This window comes from Opisthocomus hoazin, chromosome 6 (assembly GCF_030867145.1).
Source record: "Opisthocomus hoazin isolate bOpiHoa1 chromosome 6, bOpiHoa1.hap1, whole genome shotgun sequence".
Taxonomy (NCBI): Eukaryota; Metazoa; Chordata; class Aves; order Opisthocomiformes; family Opisthocomidae; genus Opisthocomus; species Opisthocomus hoazin.
The window spans coordinates 19,604,225-19,629,796 of record NC_134419.1 but is presented as its reverse complement, the minus strand read 5'-3'; the positions used below and the strand labels follow the sequence as shown (position 1 = coordinate 19,629,796).

General features: G+C 39.8%; 1 protein-coding gene across 5 annotated transcripts in view; it reads right to left on the bottom strand.

Moving 5' to 3' along the window:
- Window positions 1-25,564, bottom strand: part of RPAP2 (RNA polymerase II associated protein 2) — a 69,649-nt gene extending 44,085 nt beyond the window's left edge. For 4 of the 5 annotated variants that reach the window (XM_075424906.1, XM_075424911.1, XM_075424909.1 and 1 more), the window contains exons 1-11: window positions 25,482-25,564; window positions 24,495-24,540; window positions 23,384-23,498; window positions 22,600-22,698; window positions 21,574-21,639; window positions 18,076-18,164; window positions 15,967-16,002; window positions 14,145-15,084; window positions 13,023-13,117; window positions 10,485-10,565; window positions 2,833-2,901 (exon numbers count right to left, since the gene is read on the bottom strand). In XM_075424906.1, the coding sequence (XP_075281021.1) occupies window positions 2,833-2,901; window positions 10,485-10,565; window positions 13,023-13,117; window positions 14,145-15,084; window positions 15,967-16,002; window positions 18,076-18,164; window positions 21,574-21,639; window positions 22,600-22,698; window positions 23,384-23,498; window positions 24,495-24,540; window positions 25,482-25,542 (1,697 nt within the window). In that variant the 5' untranslated portion in view covers window positions 25,543-25,564. Of the gene's footprint in view, window positions 1-2,832; window positions 2,902-10,484; window positions 10,566-13,022; window positions 13,118-14,144; window positions 15,085-15,966; window positions 16,003-18,075; window positions 18,165-21,573; window positions 21,640-22,599; window positions 22,699-23,383; window positions 23,499-23,673; window positions 23,802-24,494; window positions 24,541-25,481 lie in introns of all 5 variants that reach the window. The other variant, XM_075424910.1, reaches the window with a different exon arrangement.
- Between the last annotated feature and the right edge of the window lie 8 nt (window positions 25,565-25,572).

Below are 25,572 nucleotides of genomic sequence, written 5' to 3'. Positions count from 1 at the left end.
CTTGAGGACCAGCAGACTATAAACGGAGCCTAGGTCTAATTCAAGCTCCAAAATTAGGCATTATGACTATCCAACATGCTGTATCCTACAAAGAGTTAATGCACACAGTCCAGTGAAGAGATGATAGCATTATCATAACACAATGCACAGCATTAAGGGGATGACACTTGAATTCAATACAGCAGTAATGGTAATAGTTATTCTGTCCAGCAGCATATCACAAAAAGGGCCAGGCCACTCTGAAAGTGCACTGTGAAGTTAAGTACACCGAGTCCTCAGCACATGCTAGCCATACACGAGAAGGAAGCAGTGAGCCACAGTATCGATGCACTAAATGGGGTGCAAGGAAAGTCCAACTGTTGCTACTTTAAACAAAACCACCCTGTCCCCTTCCAAACAAAACAAAAGTACTTGAGGTCTTAGTAGTTTCTTTTGAAGTATACCCTGAAATCCCATGCTCACTCTGCCTTCTGTAGTCTCTGTTCTTAAACCTCCTGCACCCCAGGGTACTTGTAATATGGCCTTTCATCCTACTGGAAAGAGGACATAGTATCCTCTTCCAGGGTGTTGCTTATGCTACTTCACCGTTTAGTGTTAGGAGTAAATGGCCATCCTGTGTCTGAGACCAGGTCAAGACCTGTGAATACAGGCAATCTAAATGATATCACGTGTGCCGCAACATGCATCATCTCTCAGTATAGATAAGGGGAAACCCAGAGAAGACTTCTAGAATGTTAGAATGTAATTCTTTCTATGAGCAGTATTAGTAATGTAATTAGTAATTACCAGATATGACAGATTCCCTGGCAGACTGCAGGAAGTGAGAAAGGCCCACAATCTGAGGACCTTTCTGCGAGGGGTTGTCCAGGTTCTCAGTAGCCTTTCCCTGGACACTTCTGGCTTCCACTAAATAGTCAAGTTCGATTAGGATTCCCAAATAATTAAATGCTCTGTAGTAATGTTTCTGCACATGATGCAACACTCATCATCTTCTCAGAGCAATCTTGACACTCATTCTACCCCATCCACATTCTTCCACATGCCCTCCTAAGATGGGGCTGGGAGAAGTTGTTCAAAATCTGAAGATCATGAGCTTGTAAGAACCTTACAATAAGCTGAAGTCAACAGGAGTTTTATTCATTATTTCAATAGAATATAAGAAATAAAATCTACTCTATTTTAGGATCAAATATAATTCATTTGTTTAGAGATGGACCCTTAGAAATGAGACTTGGTTCTCTGCTTCTACTGTTTGCTACCAAGACTGCCTGCTACTTGTATAACATTTTAAAGCAATTGTCTAACAATCATTAGGTATGTAAACACTTAGAGCTCATCATATGCGAAGAGACCAGCAACATATTTTAACTTCTGATCAAAAGAGTCACCATTTCCTTAAATGTACAGAAACTACTTGAAAAATTCATAAGATCTGTTTCACAAATTACCAATTCAACCATAAGAATATATAGTAAAAATGACAAAAGATTTGTTCTTATAGTTGATAAAAAATTTATGCCAAGGCATTCAAGTAAAGTTACTTTCTGTGTTCTGATTTAATGAATCATTTGAGCGGTATCTGGCTGGGTGACACAGATGTAAGGCTCGCTGAAGCCTACTCTAATGCCTGCTGGTATAGCCTTCCTTGGGACAGTAAAGCCAGAACAATGTGTCAGACTGAAGTAATATCAAGGTAAGTAAGTGCAGTACTGGGGATGCTACGAGGTTGGCCCACAACACTTCTTGACCTATGAATGTCTAAGTACTTCTCTGCCCTACAGGCTCCACTGACCCAGGAAGCCCAAAAGAAGCAGCATCAGTGCGGTAATAAACAGTCTCTGGAACAAGATTTTTGCAATCTTGTAATTCAAGCTGAAAGACATACAAAGATTGCTTGATGGTTTAACCTTACTGAAAGGCAGGTGTGAGACCACCAGTGATTTCTTAAAAAGGTGAACTGATGTTAAAAGTTTAATACGAATTTGTGAGAGAACTGTCTGTTTTACGCACTGCAAAGTTTATATCTTTAACTCCAGAAATGTTCATATATTTGGAAAATATAAATTAAGGAAGTTTATTGATGCACATGACTACAGCTTTTATAGATCATGCCTCTGTGTAGAAGTTTACTGAAAGATGCTATAATAAAATCAGGCTTCTTGTTAGGAAAACCCTTGGAAAGAATTTAATTCTACAGTAAGTAGAACAAAGCTAAGGAGGACTGTAGGCACTGTAGTATCATAATCTTAAGCAGCAAAACTAATCCTCATAAAAACAGAATACTGGGTCCCAGTATTCCTTTCAGAAATTAGGGAGTTGCTAAAAACGCTTCCCCCTCTCAAAAGAGTTTCATTCAAACAAACACATTTAGAAGCACACCATATTGTTATGGAAATAATTTTAATCGTGAAAGTGAAATCTTTTAAGAAATCAGAACTAAAATGAGAAACTAAAAGCATAACTGTCATGCCAAATCTAAGTAATACAATACAGGTCATTTTGTCCTAGTGTCAGAGAGAGGAAGAATGTCTGTCAGCAGCACGTGGAAAAGAGTGAAGTATAGTCTTCCTTCATCCCACCAGACTTCTTTAAAAATCCCTAAAGTTCTTTTTTAACCTAACATTGTGCCCATCGTTAACATGTTGTTTGCAAGTGGGACAATCCTGTTCCATCAAGAGAATTTAGTTCATTTGCATGAAAAAAATAATTCTGTTGATTCCCCAGCTAATTCAAAGAAATACTTCCCTCTTTTTATGTGAAAATTAAATCTTCTTTTGATAGGCTAGTTAAGACAGCTGTGTATGAGAATATTTGACATTAAAGGGTACTTACACAGATAATAAAACAATAGCAATTAGAGTCCATTCAGGCATTTTGTGGATAATATTTCTGTTTGTTAACCTGAAAAATAATAAAAAAAACCCATCAGAACATTTCAGAGCGAGATTTTAACTGCTGAATTTTAAGTCTACCATTAAAAGACTTGATACACTGAGTTACAATGTAGCAATTACAGCCCTATCTGAGTAATTCACCAACTTTCAGGCTTCTCTCTCATCTTATCTTGCAATGGAGGAATTGCAGAATTCCCTATATGTCTCTTTTTTTCTATAGACCGAACAGAAGCTAATTCTTTGAATTAGCTTGCAAATAGTCCTGGCTGCTGTGAGGGCTCAGCTCTCACTCATACCTGCTGGGAAATTCTCAGGAACTGCACAGGCGTTTCTGAAAAACGGTCCTTCCTATACTTAAGTTTCCCCTCTGTTGGCTTCAGATCCAGATTTGCTGTAAAAGCTAATGTTGCGGAAACAGGCTGGACTTCATAAGATACTGGACACAATCCTCTGATGATTCTAGTTTTTAAAATGGAAACCCAAAATTTTAACTTATGCAATGGGAGACAGTGAAGATGCAAGAGCAAGAAAATGAGGTGTGAATCAATAACCTCTTAGGTGCTCAACAGAAAGAGTTGCTGCATTTTACACCTGCTGATGCATTTGGCTGAACTTCATAATAAGACAGACCTGCTTTAAGGCAAATGTTAATCTGACTTAAATTCACATGTGAATTGCTATGGCTGAATTTAGGCATGAACCATGGTGTTCAAGACAAGCAATTTCATGGAAAAGTCACAGCTGAAAACTAAGCTGTGGCTACGCAGACAACCAGAAAGGCTAGCAGAATTAATTTTGTTCAGACAGATAGTGCCATCCAACAGAAACACTGCGGGTCGAGTGCCTCCCAGTGTTTGCTTCCTTCTTGCTCTCAGCTTCCCCTCCATGAAGGCTGGTATAAAATCAGACCCAGAATGAAGCTACCCTGTCATTCATAACCACTTCTACAGGCACTGGTGAAGATGGGAGGTTGCTTAAAATGAAATACTTGGTAACAAATTCAAATCCAGGGTTTTCTTACCCAGTAACATTTTTTTTTTAAATTTTAAATTTCTTTGGGCAAGCATATAGTTACCCCCAAAAAGTGTTAAAAAGTGGAAAAATAAAAGTGTTTGTACTTGCCATTGTTAAAATTCAAATTGTTAACTAATTCCCTAAAATTATATTCAACATGGTCATTACAAATGTAGCTATGACTAAGATGTTTTACAGGATCATTTTGCATTTCCCTACTTCAGAAAGATATTAAAAATTAACAAAATTCATTCCTGTTTAATGATAGTAATGATTAAACCAACATTAACCTATTTTTCTTCTCAAATCTCCAAGTTTTCCAACTGAAATAAGATTTTGAAGCAACGATTACTCAAATAGAGTCTCAACAGCCTGAGTTTTGTTAAGTGATGGAAGAAAAAGCCATGTTTTGTATTACAGGTACAAGAATTGTCACGTAAAACTAGAACCAATAGTACCGGCAAATACAGATTATTTTTGTTATTAAAAGATTCAGGTAGTAATTGGGAAACAGGAAATAGCTAATGCCATTAACTGGCAACAAAGATTGTTCCTGGTAAACTGTTACATTTTTCTGGCTACAGAACAAGAGACAAAACAAAGGCTGAACTCAACACTGATGACAGTGATAAACACTACCAAGAAATGCCTGATGGAATCATCTTGACAAGCAATTCATATGTAACATTCCAGTTAATCTGCTATGATGAGACACAATGGAAGAGACAGCTCCAAGCCACCTGGGAAAACTCTGTCAAGTACAGAAAGCAGCTTTATTTCAATGCTCTACAAGGAGTTATTATTGATTAGAGCACAGGAAGGTGTCATTCTTGTACACAAACTGAGAGATGCAGTTATTTGTGTCAATTAACTCTTATTCAATGTTAGTATTGATTGGCAAGGTCTGAACACTAGTCATTGCCATCAATATGCTATTTATGAAGGAGGTAGTCAAAAGACACAGATAACCATCAGGATACAGCAATATGGATCTGCTGATGTACTAGTGTCGCTGGACTGGATGACCAGTCAAGTCAGGCTTCCACAGTGAGTAACCTTTCAGTACAACACCTGTCTTCAAGCACTTGTGCAGCTGAAAAAAAAAAACAAAAGAAAAAAAACCATTTCAGGCAGATCAGACTAAAGCTAGCAACCTACAGGTGTAAAGCCTTAAATAATAAGGAGCAGTGGAAGGGCAGTCACTTTCAAAAACAAGCTGTGTGTCAACACCAAGGCCTCTGAAGAGCAAAGCTTTCAGAAAACAGGGGAAGTGCAAGTCCTCTGTAAAAAAGGTTCATTAATTCTTTGTCTTGTCTCTAGCCAAAGCTGTTACTTCAGAACAATCCATCAAAGAGAGGTCACTAGATTTCTGCCATAAACATATAATGCGGAAATGTTAAAACTCTACAAAACTTTGTGTATATGATCCGAGTTATGCAGTGAAGTATTTTCTGTTAAAGAAATCTGCTAGATTCTCCCTCACCTACCCAAGAAAGAAAACAATATGCAACTTCTCAAAATAGGATGTCTCTACCTTCTTGGCTTCTGTAGGGCAGGACAGGTAAGCCCAGAAGGTTGGATGATCACAAATAGCTGTGTGGGTCGCTTAGTTGCTAGTTTGTGTGTGTTGTGGTTCACCCCAGCAAGATGCACTGCAGCTGGACTTGACTGCTTCCACCATCCAGCAGGCAGCAGGACCCATGCAGCGGTTTTAATACTCTATGAAGAAGCTCAGACTGAGCAGACAGATCCAAGTGGCAGAAGCTGACACGATAAATGCTTAAAGAGTAAGAGGCATAAAAATTCCATCCTAAATGACCTCCCAATAACCGACTAGTGCTCAGTCTGCAAAGAAAGTGAACTCTATTACAGAAGTTATAGGAATACAGGGGAGTCCAAAGCTAAAGTAACTAGTAAATAAAAAAAAGTAAACCCAAAAATGATAGAAAAAGAGCATACACAGTTGGTTCTACTTCTTTTCCTTTAGTTGTCTTCCCATTTAATCACCATCAGCTGCAAATTTTGCTAGCAGAACTCCATTAGCAAACGATGGCCTGATTTGTAAACAGTGCCTGGTGTGGTAGCAGATTTAAACACATCCCTCAGTGCTTTGTGCAAGAACTTGAACTAGGACCACGACCCACTTGAAATTATAGGAAAAACTCAGCAATGCAGTAGCTCACCACCCTTTCCTCAGCAGAATTACATTTCCTGGGATTTCTAGGAAACAATTTGAAAACAGGAACACTGTCCAATGGGGAATGGCAGATGGACACCAGAATTATTATGCTAAATAGTTATCCCCTAACAAGGTACCTAGAATCAGGTATTATGAACAAGACGTAAGAAAATGTAACTGGTTAATATAAAACAATCTTTTAAACATATATTTTTCTTTCTATCTATTTATAAATTATAGTCAAGTGTTATTTCCTTTATGAGAAGCTTGCTTATTGTTACAATGAGAATACACTGTCATCTGTGAGCTCAATTTTTAATATGTTACTATGAGTTTGACTAATAGCTAGTAGCAATGAGTTATTGGTACTAAATGTGCATTGGGTGAAAAAAAACATTCCTTTGAATGGGCCCATGCTTGCTCTCTTTCAGTTTTACTCAGTACATCCATGTTCTTACACTGAGAGAAAAAGAAAAAATGTGCCCCAAATGGAGAAGATTTTCTTTTGTTTGTTTTACAATTTATCTATGTTGCAAAGAGAGGTTATCAGCATCTTTGCAAATGAAGCAGGCTTTTTGTTCACATATCCAGATTCCCAGGTGTAGGCATATGTTAACTCCAGTTCAAGAATCTGACCTGTTTGGCTATTTGCCTATTCTGTAAGGCAGCAAGATGACTTCATGGGATTAGGACAAAGCTGTGACTTTGGGGACCTCAGCTATCTATAATTTTTCCAAAACTGAGATCAGCGAAGTTTAACTAATTCAGGTCAGCACAGGCAAATACCAAAGCACAGATTGTTTTACGTTAGGCTTCAACTACACCAATTTAGTCATCTCCTCCACCCCCTGAAAAAAGAGCAACATATTTATTTATCATAGAATCATACAATGGTTTGGATTGGAAGGGACCTTAAAGACCATCTAGTTCCAACCCCCCTGCCATGGGCAGGGACACCTTCCACTGGACCAGGTTGCTCAAAGACCCATCCAACCTGGCCTTCAACACTTGCAGGGAGGGGGCAGCCAGAGCTGATCTGGGCAACCTGTGCCAGTGCCTCACCACCCTCATAGGAAAGAATTTCTTTCTTAGATCTAATCTAAATCTACCCTCTTCTAGTTTAAAGCCATTATTGCTCATCCTATCGTTACACGCCATTGTAAAAAGTCCCTCTTCAGCTCTCTTGTAGGCCTCCTTCAGGTATTGGAAGGCCGCAGTAAGGTCTCCCCGGAGCCTTCTCTTCTCCAGGCTGAACAGCCCCTGCTTCCTCAACCTGTCCTCACAGGAGAGGTGTTCCAGCCCTCTGATCATTTTACTGGTGTCCTCTGGCCCCGCTCCAACAGGTCCATGTCTTTCCTGTGCTGAGGGCTACAGAGCTGGATGCAGGACTCCGAGTACTGTAGCATAATTTAGTTTGATGACAACCAGCAAAAATGAGCTACTATTATAACTTTAGGCTCTCTTCAAGATAAGCCCATTTATTTGAGACAAAGTCATTAATGTTCTGGTACTTTCACACTCCCATATAGAACCTTGTCTATGACAAAGTATTGCTGATTGACTTGAAACCCAGAAACTAAAATTCCACTTAACAAGGGTAATAAGTAAAAGCCTATTACTGAGTGTATATACTAGATAACATATACTCACGATACATATTTAAAAGCTAAAATATTGTCTTGGAAACATGGTAAGACAAAGCTGTAATAAGAAGTCTTGAACACATTTTTAGGAAACACTGTATCACATTGATTGGCAGAGTTCAATGTCAATGATAAGTTCCATAAAAGGAATTAAAATACTTACAACCATAAGATACAGATGAAATTCTATTTTCAGTATGAAATATTATGCTCAAAAAAACCCCCTACACCTTCACAAACATAATCAGTTAGCCTTGATTTTTATATAAATTGCTAATCTTCTCTTGAAAACAGAGACTTCTTAACAAAGTGCCCTTACACACTCTGGAGAATTATTTGACATCTCAGTTTTCGTAACAAAAGCTTACAGGCACTGAGGGACTTTGTTTGGGAAGAGCTCTAACCATTCTAAAATGTCTCTTGAGATCCCTCTAGTGCGTTTCCCAGCAGTGGTGATTGAATAAAATGCTGCCCAGAGGAGGCTGAACTGGAAGAGTTCCTTTAAAAACCAATGGAGCTGAAAATTGTTGTTGCATAGTTCACCACACGCTCTTTTACCCTTCTTCAGCTAAGCTCTACTGCAGCCATGTGTTTTATCTCCTACCCTCCTTGGCAAGTTCTTCAGCCTGAAATATTTCCAGTACAAAAAGCAGGAAAGACATTAGCATTTGTCGGTGCTCCCTCCATAGTCATTAAGCATTTTAACCACGTTAACAAAGAAAGTAACATTAAATTTCTACACCTTTCAAACATAAATACAGTTTAAAATTTATCCCAGGTCCCCCTGCCAAAGCATTCAATCTAAAATCAGAGAGACCATTCATATCAACTAAATGTAAACCTACGTACAGAACTGGAGATTCAAACCTATGCCTTCATCTTAATATCCATGACCCAGCTTTTGTCTATCAACAGACCCTCCTGTATCAGAAATGCAAGAAGGAGACAGGGCCCAAAGGTTTTTACTGCTTCCCTATTTCCTGTATTTTTGTATTATTTTACTATCAGTGACAATAAAACTCCATTTATTTAGAGAGAGCGCTATATATAAAGGCACTTACAAACTCCTCCGTAGTGCCCACAATTTTCTTCAACCACCTCCTGCCCAAAATGCTTAATTTCCAAGTAATTTATCTAGAATCTTCACAGTAAGAGAGCCCCAAGAACTTGCGACCATTACCTTCAACTTACTTCCTTAGAGAAAAAGACTTAAAAATAAACTCAAGGTGCTATCTCAGAGATCAAAAGTAGATCAGGGGAGACTTCAAATATGATAAATTATTGCTACATGAGGCAGGTACTGGGATCAAAGTCCAAATTAACTAGATTTGGTTCCATTTTGTAAATCCACAGGTGTCTGTGTGTGTATATATATATAAAAGTTTTTAGAAGTCCATTTTGGCTTCAAGAGGCTCCTTTGCCACAAAGTACAGTTAAAATTTCATATTCAGGCCACATTGTCTTTGAATAGTAAAAATGATTTAAAATAGAAGTTCTGCTTTTGAGAACTTTCAGGACTTTTTACACAATCAATCATACAAAAGTAGATTGAAAGAGACCAAATGTAATTTTTCCAGTTCTACTAATCCATAAACTAAAGTGACTTGTTAAGCATTTAGACTGCAGAGCAACAGAACTGTTTTAAGACACAAAAATCTCATTCAAATAGTAGGTATATACATAGAATATGCATGCTGCTCCAATATAACCAAAAAATCTTCCCTGGTTTCAGTGTTGTTGTTATAATAAAAGGTTAATTGTACCTTAAAAGACAGCAATTACAGAATCAAGTTCAAACACTAACAATTCTTTTACACAAAAGATGCACAGAGTCACCAGAAAGGAAAATACTATCTTCCATAGTGAGAAATCCCGCATATAGAGATCTGTGTTTTAGTGGCATCCTTCCAGACATTAGATAAACCATAAGGAATCAGGTAAAGCTGGGTTTCTATTCACCAAAGCCTATATTCCTTGTTGCAAATGCTACATGAATGAGTTTTGGAAAATGTACATGTAAACCTTATGCAGGTTGGGGATGTTGGGGGAAAATTTCAAGCTTGACAACATACACAGAGTTAGCAACTGTTGTTGCTCCTTTTCCTGACAATACTTCAAGATGCAGGACATGATCTAGGTCCAAGTTGAGAGTTGTGTCCCATAGAAAACCTAAAAATGTTCAGAGAAGTTACCACTATTATGTCTTCCCTCCTTTATCCCAGTGTTTCCAAATACTGTCTTTAGTGCTTCTGACTGAAGCAGAATCTTCATCTGTGGTGCTAAAGTGCCTACTAGATCTACTTCACCTTGAAATTGGGAACAAGATAGGTCAAACAAGACAGGTCAAAGTGGACCTTCTTCCTGGCTAGTTTGTGGTAACAATTATTAGTCACATTAAACCATTTAGCCCGGCTGTAGGCAGACAGAGCAAAAGAAAGCGACAGATCTCAGAAACTCAACACGTAATAGGAGGCGACAAGGTAGCAGAACCTTTAAAAGACTCATCATCATCCTCCAGAGATCGCTGGCCTAGTTTTCAAAAATCTACAAATACTCCTGGTGACCTAGCCACCGTCAGGAGCAGGGAAAGGGTTGACTTATTAGTCCACAGGGAATGTGACACTACCTACACAAACACATGGCTAGAAAAGGACAGATCTGCAGTGGAGCCCTCTGTGCCCAAATCAGAAATCATTCAACAACATGTTTAATTAATCAATCAAGAAGAATCTCTAAATAAAGACCAATACTCACCGGAAAGTCTTGACAAGATTTTTCAGCTCTGTATAAACATCACCTGGAGTAATCTGAAGAAGGCCCAAAACTGCAGGTAATCTAGAAGGCAAAAGACCCTGGTCAATATACATTTTCCTCACTTTCTCATTTCCGCTCAAGTAAGACTTCCACCCAAGCTCATGGAAGTTAAATAAAAGAAACTGACTTTTGTGCAGCAGATCAGGCCTGTAGTTTACATTTCAGATTCCTGAGTGGTCTTTGGGCAACACCTTCACTTTACAACAGTTGTTTTTAAAAAATAAACAGCTCCAGTCCAGTGTGAACGTGAAGAAGAAATTAAACATAGCTTTACATGCATACTCTATTAACTTCACATTTCAGTTCTGACAAGACATTCTCACCAAAAAAATCAAAGCGTTTACATCATGAGGATTAGAATTCCAGGCCTCAAATTTTTCGAATATTTGTATTTACTTGGTTCAAAAATTACAATACAAAAGGAAACTACAGGTCTAAACGAGGTTTGCACAGAGAATATATCTGCTAACCTCAGACTCACAACAGAAAAAGAAACAGCACTCCACTGTAAGCCTGATGGCTGGAATCAAGGTGATAGTAGGGTAATCAGAAAAATTCAAAAGAAGGAAAAAGACAGATTACCTCCCTGCTTGACTGTGTATAAAAATTGATACAGCACACAACCAACCACACATACTGTTTAACTAGTAGTCAGTATTCCCAAATTCTGGAAATAACATGCATTGTTTTTCACATTTAGGATGAAACTTTTACCTTTATTTACTTAATAGTTAATATCCTCTTCCATTGAAATATCCAATATGCATACATTTCCATTGGAATATGCATATGCATATATGCGTATGGTGCATCAGTATTGCTGGAAGAATGAAGATTTCTGTTCTCCTTTACATCACTGCATGTTTTACAAAAACTGAGCGCAGGACTCTTAGGATGCTGGACATGTTCATATTCCCACTGACTTGATCTGAATACACCAAGAAATCATTGCTTTATCACAATGAAAATTGTCTCTCTTACTTGAGTGTGACAGGACTGCTGTATCACCTCATAAAATTTAAAAAGACCAACTAAAGAAGGTGCTCATAAAGAATAAAACCTTTGAAGAAACTAAGAAAAAACATCCTGTCTTATCCTCTATTCATGGAGTACCGGATTTCTAAGTTCAACAGAAATATTGCTAGAAGCTGGAAATGACTGACAAACTTGTGGAAAAATCTGAAGGAGCAGAGAAACTGCTTTACTATACAGTATTAGTCCTTCGAATCTATGTGACATCGACACTTACAGAAAGATAAGAGACAGCCATCTTTTTTGCAGCATGATTTGATTCCATGTTTGTGGCCTGCACACACTTGTTGCAAGTAGAGAGAAACAGAACGGAGTTTTTTTTGGATTTTGGGGGAGGAGTTTTGGTTGTGATATTTTTTTAGCTAAGAAAAATATTCTGAAAAATCCAGTTTGGCTTGCTAACACAAAGTACAACCACAGAAAAGCAAAATACCCCTCACAAACACGACCATCATGGCCTTCAAACACTCATTTATCTGCATTGCCTCAACAACAGGAGTATTTTCAAGGTCCTCTCAACTTTGACAATTTAATAATTTTAACAGCTACAGCAGAGATGCCTTGATCTCTTTTGTGGGACTCCAAAACCCTTTTACATATGTGAAAAAGGTCTGGTGTTTGGAAGGTTACAAGATTCAACTCTGAGGGCCTTTAATGGTTGCAGCTAGAGGCATACTGATACCAGAGATCCAAACATAAACTAGAAATTCTTTTAGAAAGACCTCTGCTTAAACTATTAAGATGTTTGAAAACACCACTTCCTTCTGTGTAGATTTACCAGTAACAGTATGCTTCATGTACAGGACAAGTATTTGCACTCCTCCCAATCAACTTGAAGTTTTTCAGTTTAGACTTCAGCAGTTCTTACATACAGCTATTTAAATAGTTCATATTTTATGTCCATCAGAATCTGCTTTTAAACAACTTACAAACCATTCTATGATTCTATGATTTCCAGATAACTGAGAGAAACGAGAATGATAAATAACGGAGTTGCTGTGGAATTTTTTTTTTTTTAAGCACATATTCTCCTTTTAAGCTCCATGTGTTATACCAACATTTAGACCCAAAAATGACAGAAATTTTCAGTGTAATAGCACAATTGCATTGACTTCTGCCAGCTACTGAAGAGTGGGAACACATTGTCATGCCAGCCTGGAAAGCTGTCAACTGCAAGCTCCAATCCTTGTAGGAAGGGACAGGTTTCTTCCAGAGAACACCTTAGTAGTGAGACTCTGACATCTACCTCAGCAGGCTGTGCAAATTAACATCTGCAATTGTACCGCAGATAACTATCTCAGAAATTAGTAAGTTCTTTATGGCGATAATGGGTTTAAATCATGACTGAGGTCACCTAGAAAAAGCCAGAATGTCTTCACACAGTGTGTTTGTTTCTTACAACGATGATGAAAGAGTACCAACTCCAGCTTGGTAAAGGATACTTACACTTTTCTCAGTTTTTCAAGGACGATTCGCCTTCTAATCTGCATTTGTGCATTTGAATCAACAAGTGGGAAGGTGAGATCTTCCTGTTGATCATCCTGTATTAGAGAAAAAACTAACAGCTATAACCTAGTATTTAATTAAAGTCAATGCATCAAAATAGTCACAGCTTACCAATAAACATTTAAACAGAAGAAAACTCTTATCTCTGAATAGAAAAAACCCAACCAGTAATTTCTTAGTGGACAGAAGTTTGCTAGTTAACCTACTTTTCCCCTTCCCTATGCTATATACTTTAATTCAACTAATGGTAAACTCCTTCAAAACTTAATTCAGAGTAAGCTTTTTCCAAGAAGCAACGTAATAGCTTTGTTTTACAAGCAGCAGCGTTATGAAAATTATACCCTCTGATGCTAACATCACACTTGAACTTCAAAAGCAAAAGCAATTTCATATGCCAGTTCAAGCTGTACAACCTACCCAGCCAAGTCAGCATACTGTTTTTACAGCAGTGACAAGAAGACCCGGCTGCTGTCACCTGGTTTGTGGGACTTGGAGGGGGTAAAACCTCAGACCGCTCTATTTCTTGCAGTCTGCAAATCCTCCTGAGGTTTTCTTCCAAATTGTCTAGATTGCAGCACATATCCAAACAAATCAGCAGGGTCCCACTGAGAGAATTTTAACAATAAGCAATGTCAGAGATCTCTTCTTACTCAAGAGACCCTGTCATGAATAAAAGGCAAAAAATCATTAAATAAAAATTTTACTTAATGAATAAAAGGGGGAAGGGAAAAAAAAATCCCAAACATGTTCCCTCCTCACCCAAAGTCTACTCTGTCTTATGACAAGATTGTTTCATCTACATAAACCTTCCTCACCTTCACACTTCACAAACAGAAAGACAGCTATCAGAATTGAATTTGTCCCGAACAGTCATACAAATTCATACTTACCAACCTAAAATGTGATTGCTCAACTTATAGGATTGTGAATCTATCTAACTTTCCTTTTACTATTTTACATTAATAGCTTGATACTACCTTGCCCATATCCACTTATGATGACAGAAACAAAGAGCTTGGAATAATTCTTTGAAGACAGGCTTTATACAGCCTGGACACTTACTTTGTCTTTTCTTGTATGTTCCTCTGCTTGTGCATCTGTCACAGCCTCTTCGGCCAAGATGCACTTTCCTTTATAGAACTCTTTCACTCGGAGTTCTAGGAACTCTGTTTCTTCTTTTAACTTTTCATAACTAGGCACAGGCTTAACTATTCCACCTGGGCTTGTGAAAGGTAAAGAACAGTTCACACTGTGTTCAGACTCCCCTACAGCAACAGTGTTAAGATCATCAGCTGCATCTAAGTCATCCTCATCAAGTTCTTCATTCTCTTGGTTTGCAGATGATACGCATTCTGATGAGCATAAAGAAGTGTAGTTTGGGCCATAGAGAAATTTTAAGGTTTCCTCAGTTCTCCATTCCATAAACGTTTGCTTAAGCGCTTCTAATAAACTGCCTTTGGAATTAACAGGATCCCTCAGTTCATTTTTTTTATGTTCTTCTGAATTAGCTAGCGTTCTTCTAAGATGTTCTGCCCCTCTTTTGCTCACACCTAGATAAACTATCTTTGAACCACTACAGGTGTTTTCACAGTTTTCCGAAGCACCTGATTTCCCTAGAGTAGTATTTTTTGAAGGTGTTGTGGTTATTCTATTATGATCAGAACAAGCATACATTTCTTCCTGAGCATCTAATTTACAATTAGATAGTTGTTCAGTGGCTTCTACCACATCTGAGTCTTCAGTTATAGGGTTGGAATAGACTTTCTGAGCATGCTTCTTTTGGAGGATGCTCTTTCTGTGCAATTGCTGTGCAAAACTGGCTGAACTTGACTGACTTCCTGGTAGGACAGAAGAAACAAATTCTTGTTCAGTGTCACTACTGCTGTCACTGGCTGTGTCATGAGAACGAGATTCACATGGATTTGAAGATATCCCAGGATTTTCAATGTCAGAAGCTTTAATTACTTCATCACGTAGTTTCACCTCTTCTCCAGACTGTCCACTGTAACAGAAAACACAAGCTATCAACAAAATAAGAAATGGGTGTTACCTGTAACAGCTTTTCATTCTCGTAAAAGAAAGATAAGGCATTTTTCCCCCATAATAAAAGTGTACTTTTTTTGCTTTAAGAATCATGGCTGCTCTTCTAAATGTCATCTCGAAGCCAAACAGTTGAAATGTTCTGCAATCAAGATGACAAGTACAGACACTGTTTAGAGAAGTGAATTGTCAGTTGCTTACTGGCAGTCAGAAAAGAATAGTGAACAAGATATTATTAAAGACAACAGAATAACTTGAGACTTAGCATGATGAACAATGCAATTTTAAAATGAAGACAGACATCTTAACATATATTCGAATATGATACCCTAAAATCAGGGGGACAGCAGAGCTGTTTTTAGCACACGTAAGTTTGCCACCTAACGGCCATGTGTTGCAAAAGAAAACAAACAAAAAGTCCCAATACACAGCAAGGTACAGAGAGATGACAGAATAGCGTGATTTCATCTTAGCTGATACAGATGTTCTAGATCAAGAAGTACAGAAGCTTTCATCACATATAATTCGTACCATCTGCTTTATAAAGAATAGATGATATAAAATATGCAAAGTACAAACAATGTATTTGTTTCAGATTTCAACACGCTCAATTAAGACATACAGGCCAAGAGCAGCTGTACACTAAATCATACAGATCAAATATGCTGTTTTAGAGTCACAAAGGAAAAAACCAAACAAGACAAATAATCCTTTGTGTGGGTTCTAATAAGGCCTTGTGTATAACACAGGAAATCAAAGATTCCCCTTTCACCTGATATGATGCTACCACTTCTAACTATAAGCCCGCATAATAATAATAAAAGAAAAATCCCATTCAGTGTACCTCTGTCCCTCCTTCAGCAGCTCTATGTCTGGTGGTCTGCAAAAAGAAGATACGGAATGAAGATTAAATCAATGCCCTTGAAATACACATTAATACATAAAATACATAGTTGAGGTTGAAAGGGACATCTGAGGATCTTCTAGTCCAACATCCTCTGTTTAAAGCAGGGTTGGTGAGACCAGGTTTATACATACGTGTTCACAGAGCATGACTCACATGCCTGCAGTACAATGCTGTTATGTTGAACAACATTTAACAGAATCAGCAAGTCACACAAATGTTAGTCAGAAAGGACCTCTGGAGGTCTCTAGTCTGGCCTCCTGCTTGTAATGCAGCTATCATCAGCACTAGATTAGGTCAGCCACGAATTCATGAAGTTTAAATCTTGCAAATCTCCAAAGACGGAGATTTCAAAACATTGCTGACTATCTTGTTTCATTCCACTTTAACCTTCGTGCATTTTTTTTTTTCAAACGTCCAACCTGAACTACCCACGCGATAATTTGTGGCCATCACCCCTTGTGTTAAGTTTTCTGCCACCAACCAAGAATAATTTGGCTCTGTAATCTTTTTTCCAAGTAGTTGTAGACTGCCTTCAGATCACCCTTTGGTCTCCTCTCCAACAAAGTAAACATGCCAAGATCCTCACAGGTCACAAAGTTCCTATAGTAAAAATAGTCCTGGACTGTTTATAGGAAAATGCTCCAAATTAATGCAAAAATTTGAATATTGAGGATACCTTTACTTATTAAAACTTTACTGTGTTAAAAATTAGGCCATCATGTTATACTGCTTAAAGAAAATGGAGTTCAAAAGTGTCCAGAAACTATAAGAACCATAACTAAACAAATTCTGATGGGTTTCTTTCCAAAGCTCTCCTTGCAGTTAATCTGCTTCAATTCAGTTATGAGGCAGCATCACAATCCTGTTCATTTTATCCAATACTAAATGTTCAAATCCTCACTCACTTGTCCTATGAATGAAAGAAAACCTTCTACACATGCATTAAATGCAAGTTAATGCACTAACATCTCTCAGACAGTATTCAGAAAACCCCACAGGTTTAAAAATATGAAAGCTGCACCACTTACATGAATGAGTTGAGTTTGGAAACTAAAGGTGGTAACATACAATGACTTAAATTATTAACTCTATATAATTTTTCTTCAGGGTTTAAGTGGAGGTTGTAATCTTTTCTGCCAAAAGAATTTTAGCTATCCTAATGCGTAATCATTTATCAGTGTGTGCACATGTATGTGGTTGTGCAAACAGACACGCCTAGCCATGAACCATCTGGGGTTTTGTTTGTTTTTTGAAAATACTACCTAACCCCAACACACAGCATAAATAATTAACTACATCAGGCACATCAGAACTATACACTTTCGATGTCAAGAATAAAGGGAGATTTTAGAAGTACTTTCTTGAAAGATAGCAAAACAATAGCTCAAAAATACTGGTAAGTTTGCTTAAACATTTAATGAAGAGACTAGTTTTACCTACTAGAATCCCTCAGATCAGATCAGGCTGCTCTAAACCTCTTCTCTCATTGATCCGGTATTTTATACAACTGAAGTCTGAAACCAAGCTCACACATATAACTTCAGCTAGTTTCTTTTGTTGAAAACCAGGAGACTATGAAAAGTAGTGTCTTAGAGAACAAAAGCTTTATAAATTCAGCTGAACATTCTCTAGGCAAGCACTTATTGTTAAACAGTGACACCCATTGGCTCAATTCATTATTTGCAAGTTTATGTTAAGCTAAGAACATGGACTGCATCACACTGTTTCAAAATGTGTACTGCAGTAAAAGCAGGAAATGGACAATCTGAAATGAGAGTTTTAGTCAGGATAAAGAACCTCTTGGTGTTATAGCCTGCTCTCAGGTGCAAGCATTCACAAGTCTAACCTTAAGATCAATGCCAACTGCTGTGCTAAAATTAGAAAATCTCTTTTAACAGGATAAGATTAATTCACCCTGTACATCGTATGGTTTATAAAAACCCAATCATAGCAAGTACATTTTAAAGTTAAAAGGAGTTGACCTGCCCTCTAAACTAACACGGTCATGTCTACTGAGTAGTACTGAGTGTATAAGGTTATACTTACTTTTCTTCTTCTCGCATCCATACTGGACTTTTGGAAATTTGAGCTTCAAAATATTTAGACGCTCTATAGCAGAAGTTGCTGCAAAAGCACTGGAAATGAGAGAGAAAGCAAAAAAACATGACTACAGACCACTTTAGTACTCACAGAAGGTACAAAAGTCATCAGTTTTTATGCCTGTACAATTTAAGTATCAATTCACATTTCTTTTTAAGCCCATGACCAGTTTTTAATTCACCCAAGAAACTAAAACTATCAAATAGGTCTACCCCATTCCCCACAAGCCACTTGAAGCTGCTTCTTTTTTCCAGATTTTTCTCCTTTCTGCACTTTTACTACATACTGAGAAGCAAACCAGTGTTAGATTCTACATAACAATTAAAAAAACCCAAAACCTGTTCACAGAGTAATTCCCTAATCCAATGTCCTGGTTTCCGCTGCGATAGAGTTAATTTTCTTTCTGGTAGCTGGTGTAGTGCTGCATTTTGGATTTGGGATTAAAATAATATTGACAACATACTGATGTTTTCAGTTGTTGCTACGCAGTCAAGGACTTCTCAGCTTCTCACACTGGCCTGGCTTGCTAGCGACACAGCTAGGACAGCTGACCCGAACTGGCCAAAGGGGTATTCCATTCCATATGACATCATGCTCAGTATATAAACTGGGCGAGTTGGCTGGGGCACAGCAATCGCTACTTGGGGATGAGATGGGTATTGTTCGTTGGGTGCTGAGCAATTGCATTTGTGCATCGCTTGTTTTGTACATATTATTATTACTACCAATATTATTATTATCTCTTTTTTTGCTTTCCTATTAAACTGTCTTTACCTCAACCTGCGAGTTTTTACTTTTTCCCATTCTCCTCCTCATCCTACAGTGGGGGTGGGAGGGGTGAGCGAGCGGCTGTGTGGTGCTTAGTTGCTGGCTGGGGTTAAATCACGACACCCAACAAGATAGTGATAAAGACACACAACAAAATCCGGGTGTTTAATAATGAAAATTTTGGTTGGTGACAGAACTTGGGTATTTTGCAATACTCAGAACAACACCTAAAATTTCACAGTATCTTTAAAGATTTAAATTGCATGCTTGCATCAGGGAACATGACAAAACATTCCACTCCTCAGTCTTGCTTAGTAGCATGAGAAAGCAATCCCCAGAATTTTGTGTCTCCCATAGTTGTAACCAGAGGAAAGAAATGTATACTAGCGACACTGAAGAAATTTGTTCTGGAACTAAAAACAGTTGTTCCGTAATTCAGCGTATAAGCACCTGTAGATGACTGCGTATCCTGTGAGCAGGCTTTTACTCAACCACACGAAGGAATACGCTTAAAGAAAGGAACAGACTGCATGAAGAGATAGGTTTTATGTTCAAAAGTCCTCAAAAAAGAACCCTAAAGGCAGTCACACTACGGAATGGATGTGACTTGTATTACACTACTGCAAACTCCATTGAATGAAAAGGGTGTGCATTTTGACCCTACTAAAGCTCATTAACTATACTGAAGCAAAACAGAGAACACTTCTTCACAAATGTCTTTATCAGCTGTACCACATTCAAACTGCTATCCACGTAAAACTTCCCATGTTATGTTTAAACTCAGAAATCAAGTGCATTTTTGTCTTTCCAAAGAGAGCATCTAGAAACCGAAATGCACAAAAACCTTCATATTCTAACAGTTCATGAAAATTATTTTCCTAAGAACCGAATGTATTGGCTCTGAATCAGAGCCAGGATGATAATAGCAAACAGGGTAAGATCAGGATAAATAGGAGAAGATCAGGTCTATAAATATAAGAATATATAAATATATATTATTAATTATAAATGTAAGAATTAATAGAAGATGAGATTCAAGACCATCTAAGGAACCTGAACGTGCACAAGTCCATGGGACCTGATGAGGTGTATCTGTGGGTCCCAAGGGAACTGGCAGATGAAGTTGCTAAGCCACTATCCATCACGTTTGAGAAGTTGTGGCAGTTCCAACTGGAAGTTCCCACTGACTGGAAAAGAGGAAACATAATCCCCATTTTTAAAAAGGGTAAAAAGGAAAACCTGGGGAACCACAGGCCAGTCAGTCTCACCTCTCTGCCCGGCAAGATCCTCCTGGAAACTATGCTAAGGCACATTGAAAATAAGGAGATGACTGGTGACAGCCAATGTGGCTTCACTAACGGCAAATTGCACCTGACAAATCTGTGACCTTCTACAATGGGGGTACTGCATTGGTGGATACGGGAAGAACAACTGACATCACCTACCTGGACTTGAGCAAAGCATTTCACACTGTCCCGCACAACATCCCTGTCTCTAAATTGGAGAGACATAGATTTGACGGATGGACCACTCAGTGGATAAGGAATTCGCTGGACAGTTGCACTCAAAGAGTTGTGGTCAGTGGCTCGATGTCCAAGTGGAGACCAGTGACGAGTGGTGTTCCTCAGGGGTCGGTACTGGGACTGACACTAACATCTTTGTCAGTGACATGGACAGTGGGATCATGTGAACCCTCAGCAAGTTTGCCGAGGACACAAGATGAGTGGTGTGGTCGACATGCTGCAGGAAAGAGATGCCATTCAGAGGGCCCTGGACAGGTTTGAAAGGTGGGCCTCCATGAACTGCATGAAGTCCAGCAAGGCCAGGTGCAAGGTCCGGCATGTGGGTCAGGGCAATCACAAACACAGGCTGGGTGGAGAATGGATTGAGAGCAACCCTGCTGAGAATGATTTGGGGTTGGTGGTCGACAAGAAGCTCAACATGACCCAGCAATGTGCGCTTGCAGCCCAGGAAGCCAACTGTATTGTGGGCTGCATCAAGAGAAGCGTGGCCAGCAGGTCGAGGGAGGGGATTCTGCCCCTCTACTCCGCTCTGGTAAGACCCCACGTGGAGTCCTGTGTCCAGCTCTGTAGCCCTCAGCACAGGAAAGACATGGACCTGTTGGAGCGGGGCCAGAGGACACCAGTAAAATGATCAGAGGGCTGGAACACCTCTCCTGTGAGGACAGGCTGAGGAAGCAGGGGCTGTTCAGCCTGGAGAAGAGAAGGCTCCAGGGAGACCTTACTGCGGCCTTCCAATACCTGAAGGAGGCCTACAAGAGAGCTGAAGAGGGACTTTTTACAATGGCGTGTAACGATAGGATGAGCAATAATGGCTTTAAACTAGAAGAGGATAGATTTAGATTAGATCTAAGAAAGAAATTATTTCCTATGAGGGTGGTGAGGCACTGGCACAGGTTGCCCAGATTAGCTCTGGCTGCCCCCTCCCTGCAAGTGTTGAAGGCCAGGTTGGATGGGTCTTTGAGCAACCTGGTCCAGTGGAAGGTGTCCCTGCCCATGGCAGGGGGGTTGGAACTAGATGGTCTTTAAGGTCCCTTCCAACCCAAACCATTCTACAATTCTATGAATCAAGCCACTATATGAATGCTGTTACAAAATACATTTCTGATGTTGAGACAATATTAAATAGATTTTAGAAACAGTCTTGTTACCTTACCTTTCTTTCAGTGATATCATAAACTCTGTTTGTTTTTGTTGAAATTCTGTACTTCTGTTTCGGCACCTAAAACAACATGCTTTCATCAGCAAGACTGCTACTTTCATCATGACTTTACAAAAAACTTCATTCTTAATTCACATATTGTACTTTGTGTAATATGTTACAGAATCACAGAATGGTAGGGGCTGGAAGGGACCTCTGTGGGTCATCTAGTCCAACCCCCCTGCCGAAGCAGGGTCACCTACAGCAGGCTGCACAGGACCTTGTCCAGGCGGGTCTTGAATATCTCCAGAGAAGGAGAATTCACAACCTCCCTGGGCAGCCTGTTCCAGTGCTCTGTCACCCTCAGAGTGAAGTTCTTCCTCATGTTCAGGTGGAACTTCCTATGCTTCAGTTTGTGCCCATTGGCCCTTGTCCTGTCACTGGGCACCACTGAAAAGAGTCTGGCCCCATCCTCTTGACACCCACTCTTCAGATATTTGTAGGCATTTATAAGGTCCCCTCTCACCCTTCTCTTCTTCAGGATAATGTTCCTTTCTAACTGAATTGCATACTTCAGAGTTCTGCTTAAGCTCTGACATACATACTTAAATAAGTGTGACTGATTTTGACACACTTAACACACGTTTTTAGAGCAGATGTTTATGCATTCACATAGTGCATCCCTGCATTGTACCATTTTTTCACTTCAATCCTTCTCAGAGATACATGGTTACATGAAGAAGGAACAAGCTCAGAAAGTTTCTGCATGCACAAAGCAAGGCCACGAAGCCATACCTCATCCATCTTTATTACTGTCACAGTAGATGCTAACTCATTCTGTCATACAGTAATGGTTGTCAAATTTTACCTTTTACTTCAGAAGCATTATACTGAAATGGAATGATATGATGCCTGCCCCATTACTTGACAGTATTTTAATCTATGTTTAATGTTGTAAGTTTAAAGTTAAAGAGAAAACGCAAAAGAATAAAAATCACGAAGAGATTCTTATGGTAACAGCATTAATAAAAAGCTGCTTACATTTTCCAGTTTATTTTGACACAGAGGATAACCACATAGTTTGATGATAGACCGTTCATCCACAATGTCTTTATAGTGAGATGGAGTAATAAATTTTCCCTAAAATGACAAGAAAATAGTTCAACAACAGATACTGGAAAATCTGTGATTTTTCATACTCATAACACCTCACAAAGAAATAAGTATTTTTTAATTTTATAACAGTTATTTTGTAAGTTTAATAAACAACATTTAGAACCTACACAGTAAAAATGGTAAAAGGGTAAACAGCGAAAGAAAAAAGACATGGGCACTTCTTTTTACATATAGAAAAGCCTCATGATTTTGCCTCTATTTGCACTTATTTTCACAATTTGCCTCTGTTTACATGTTTTGTACATCTATTTACCAGCCTATTTACAACCTTAACAGGAGTAATCATATCATTCCAGCAAAACTGTGCTGCCAGACAAACTGTGGGGCATTACAGAGACTTTGTCTAAATTCACAAATGATGCGATGTGGACCTAAATTTTTATACTTGACCTACCAGTCTAGAACCACAGAGGCATAAACAAAGACTGTGGTAATAAAGTGAAGATTCATAAATGTATACAGTCCTGAAAAAACAGGCCATATTTTCACTGCAGAACCCTTGAAAATAACGCAATCATCATCCGTGCTGATGTGAGAGGGAATAAATGATCTGTCTACTTTAAACTGCAGCAAATTGTTCCAAGAACTTAAAAAAAAAAAAAAATTGAACACTAAGATGCAAAATAGTACGAAAACTTGCAACACCTACAGAATTCAGAAGGAACTCTTCAGTAATGTTCTCTTCCAGGAGTTGCTCAACCATATACAACGCTTTTTTCTCAAATTCAATCTTCTTTCTCATAGCAGCCTCCAGAGCTGCTTTCCTGTAACAGAACAGACACTGAATGACAGAGGGGGCAGATATCCATAAACAATTCTCCAGTATCTTTTTTCTGAAATACAGTAGCTTACATTTTTCTGCATCACATCATGATGGCCAAACAAAGCAACAAGTAACTAGACTATGAATTCTGTAATAACCACAAAGGAGTTTCCAACCTTGGTTTGCTTTATTTCCACCCTAGTCAGGAAAAGTATGGACTCCTATGGCATTGCAATACTTCCATACAAGTTTTCCCAACTCTTCTTGCAAGACAGGGAAACCCAGAACTGGGTGGACAAAGAGCCTGCAACAAACAATTTTGTCAGAAGAATGGGAGCTGGATGAGACATGAAGAGCAGGAAGAAAAAAGGACTGGGACAAGACTGGGTGTGAGGGTACAAAGTAAAGGAAGGAATAAATCAAACAAATCCCACTACAGTACATTTCCTGAGTCTTGCCACTATTCTGTTGTCAGCACATGCTCAGAGAGCAACCATCTGCATGTCTCCAATCTCCATTTGGCAGCGCTTCCCACAGAAGCTGTCAATGTACAGTCATTCTGCTGTCTTAACCAACAGAGGTCAACGTTATTCACCTGGAAGTCTAGGCCTACTAGAGATTCAAATAAATATTTACATAATTGTCCATGGCACAAAGTATTTTTTCCTCTCAAGTTTGTTTTTTAAACTGAATAAAGAAAAATGGCAGGCATGCAAAGAAGTTGAGATGCCAAAAAGCAAGCACTACAGATTAAGGAATGAGAACTGTGGAGGTTAGATTCATAGACTTTCAGCATATTATACAATGCACATATGTGCATGCTGTCAGAAGTTACACAGCATCACTCCAAACAAGCCTGCAAGATGCTGACGCTGGCAATCTCCTGAAGTTAGTCATGGTACTCTGCGAAAGCAAAAAAACATGCGAGGCAGAGAATGCAATTTCAAAGTGAGGCAAAACCACCGTGAATGCCACATATATTGTTTGTTAGTTGTACCTTTGAGCAGTGTCTTCATTCTTCAGAGCAGCTGAATGCTTATCTCCTAGAAACCAAACACACAAATGTAGAAATACAGAAATTTGTGTACCTACTTTCTTTAACAGTGGAAAATATCGGCACCTGAAAAATATTAAAACCTCTAAACTGTGAGTATAATTTAGAGAACTGCTTAGCAACTTGCTTTTGGTGGCCAAGAGTGCCTTCCGTAGGCTAGTTACCCTTCAGCAGCTGCTTAGATGTGCTTTTTGCAAGTGTGAGGACAGTGAGGCCCAACTCTCTTCATACTCTAATTTATCATGTTTTGTATAGTCAGAAAGCTAAAGGAAAAATAATTCTGGCAATAACTTCATGCCCGCCACACTCACCCTGGTTCTCCACCGACTCTCCAGCCCAGCTGTACCCCTGCACCCCACTGCTGGGAAACGCTGTCCTCTCCAGCTGCCCCACCACCGCCTTTAGCTCCGGGCAGGACTCGACAACCCGGCCTCGACGCCGGCGCCCTCACCACGGAGCCGCTGTCGCCGCCCTCCCTGCCTCCCGGTCGCCCCCGCGGACTGCCCCAGGGCTCTGCCCGCTGTGCCGGGCTCGGGCAGCTGCTCCCTCCACGCAAGGGCGACAGGGCGGGAAGAGAAGGGATCGTTATGCTTAAAAAGGGAGAACGCAGCTGTCGGACCCGCCGCAGGCGCCGGGCGCCCAGCCCCTGCGCAGCCCGAGGGGACAGCGGGGCGCTCGGCCGCGCCTCGCCCGGCCGAGGCGCCGGGGCGCCGGCCCCAGCCGCCGACGGCCGCCGCTCGCCGGCCCCGACCACACAGCCGGCCCGGCCCGGCCGAGGCCCACCGAGCTCGCGGCAGCGTCCCCGCACCGCCGACCGCGGCAGTCCCGCCGCTCCCGCCGGTACAGCGAGTTGGGCGAATCCGCTGTGCCGGCCAGAGGGCACAGGGAGAGCCCAAAGCGCCAGGCGGAGGGGAGCGCCCTAGAGCCTACCTGCGCGCCGCCGGCCGGGCTTCCCCCTCGCACCGCCCTGCGCCTTCCCGGCCGCCATCATCGTGGCTGCCCGCTCCCTCCCTCTGACCTC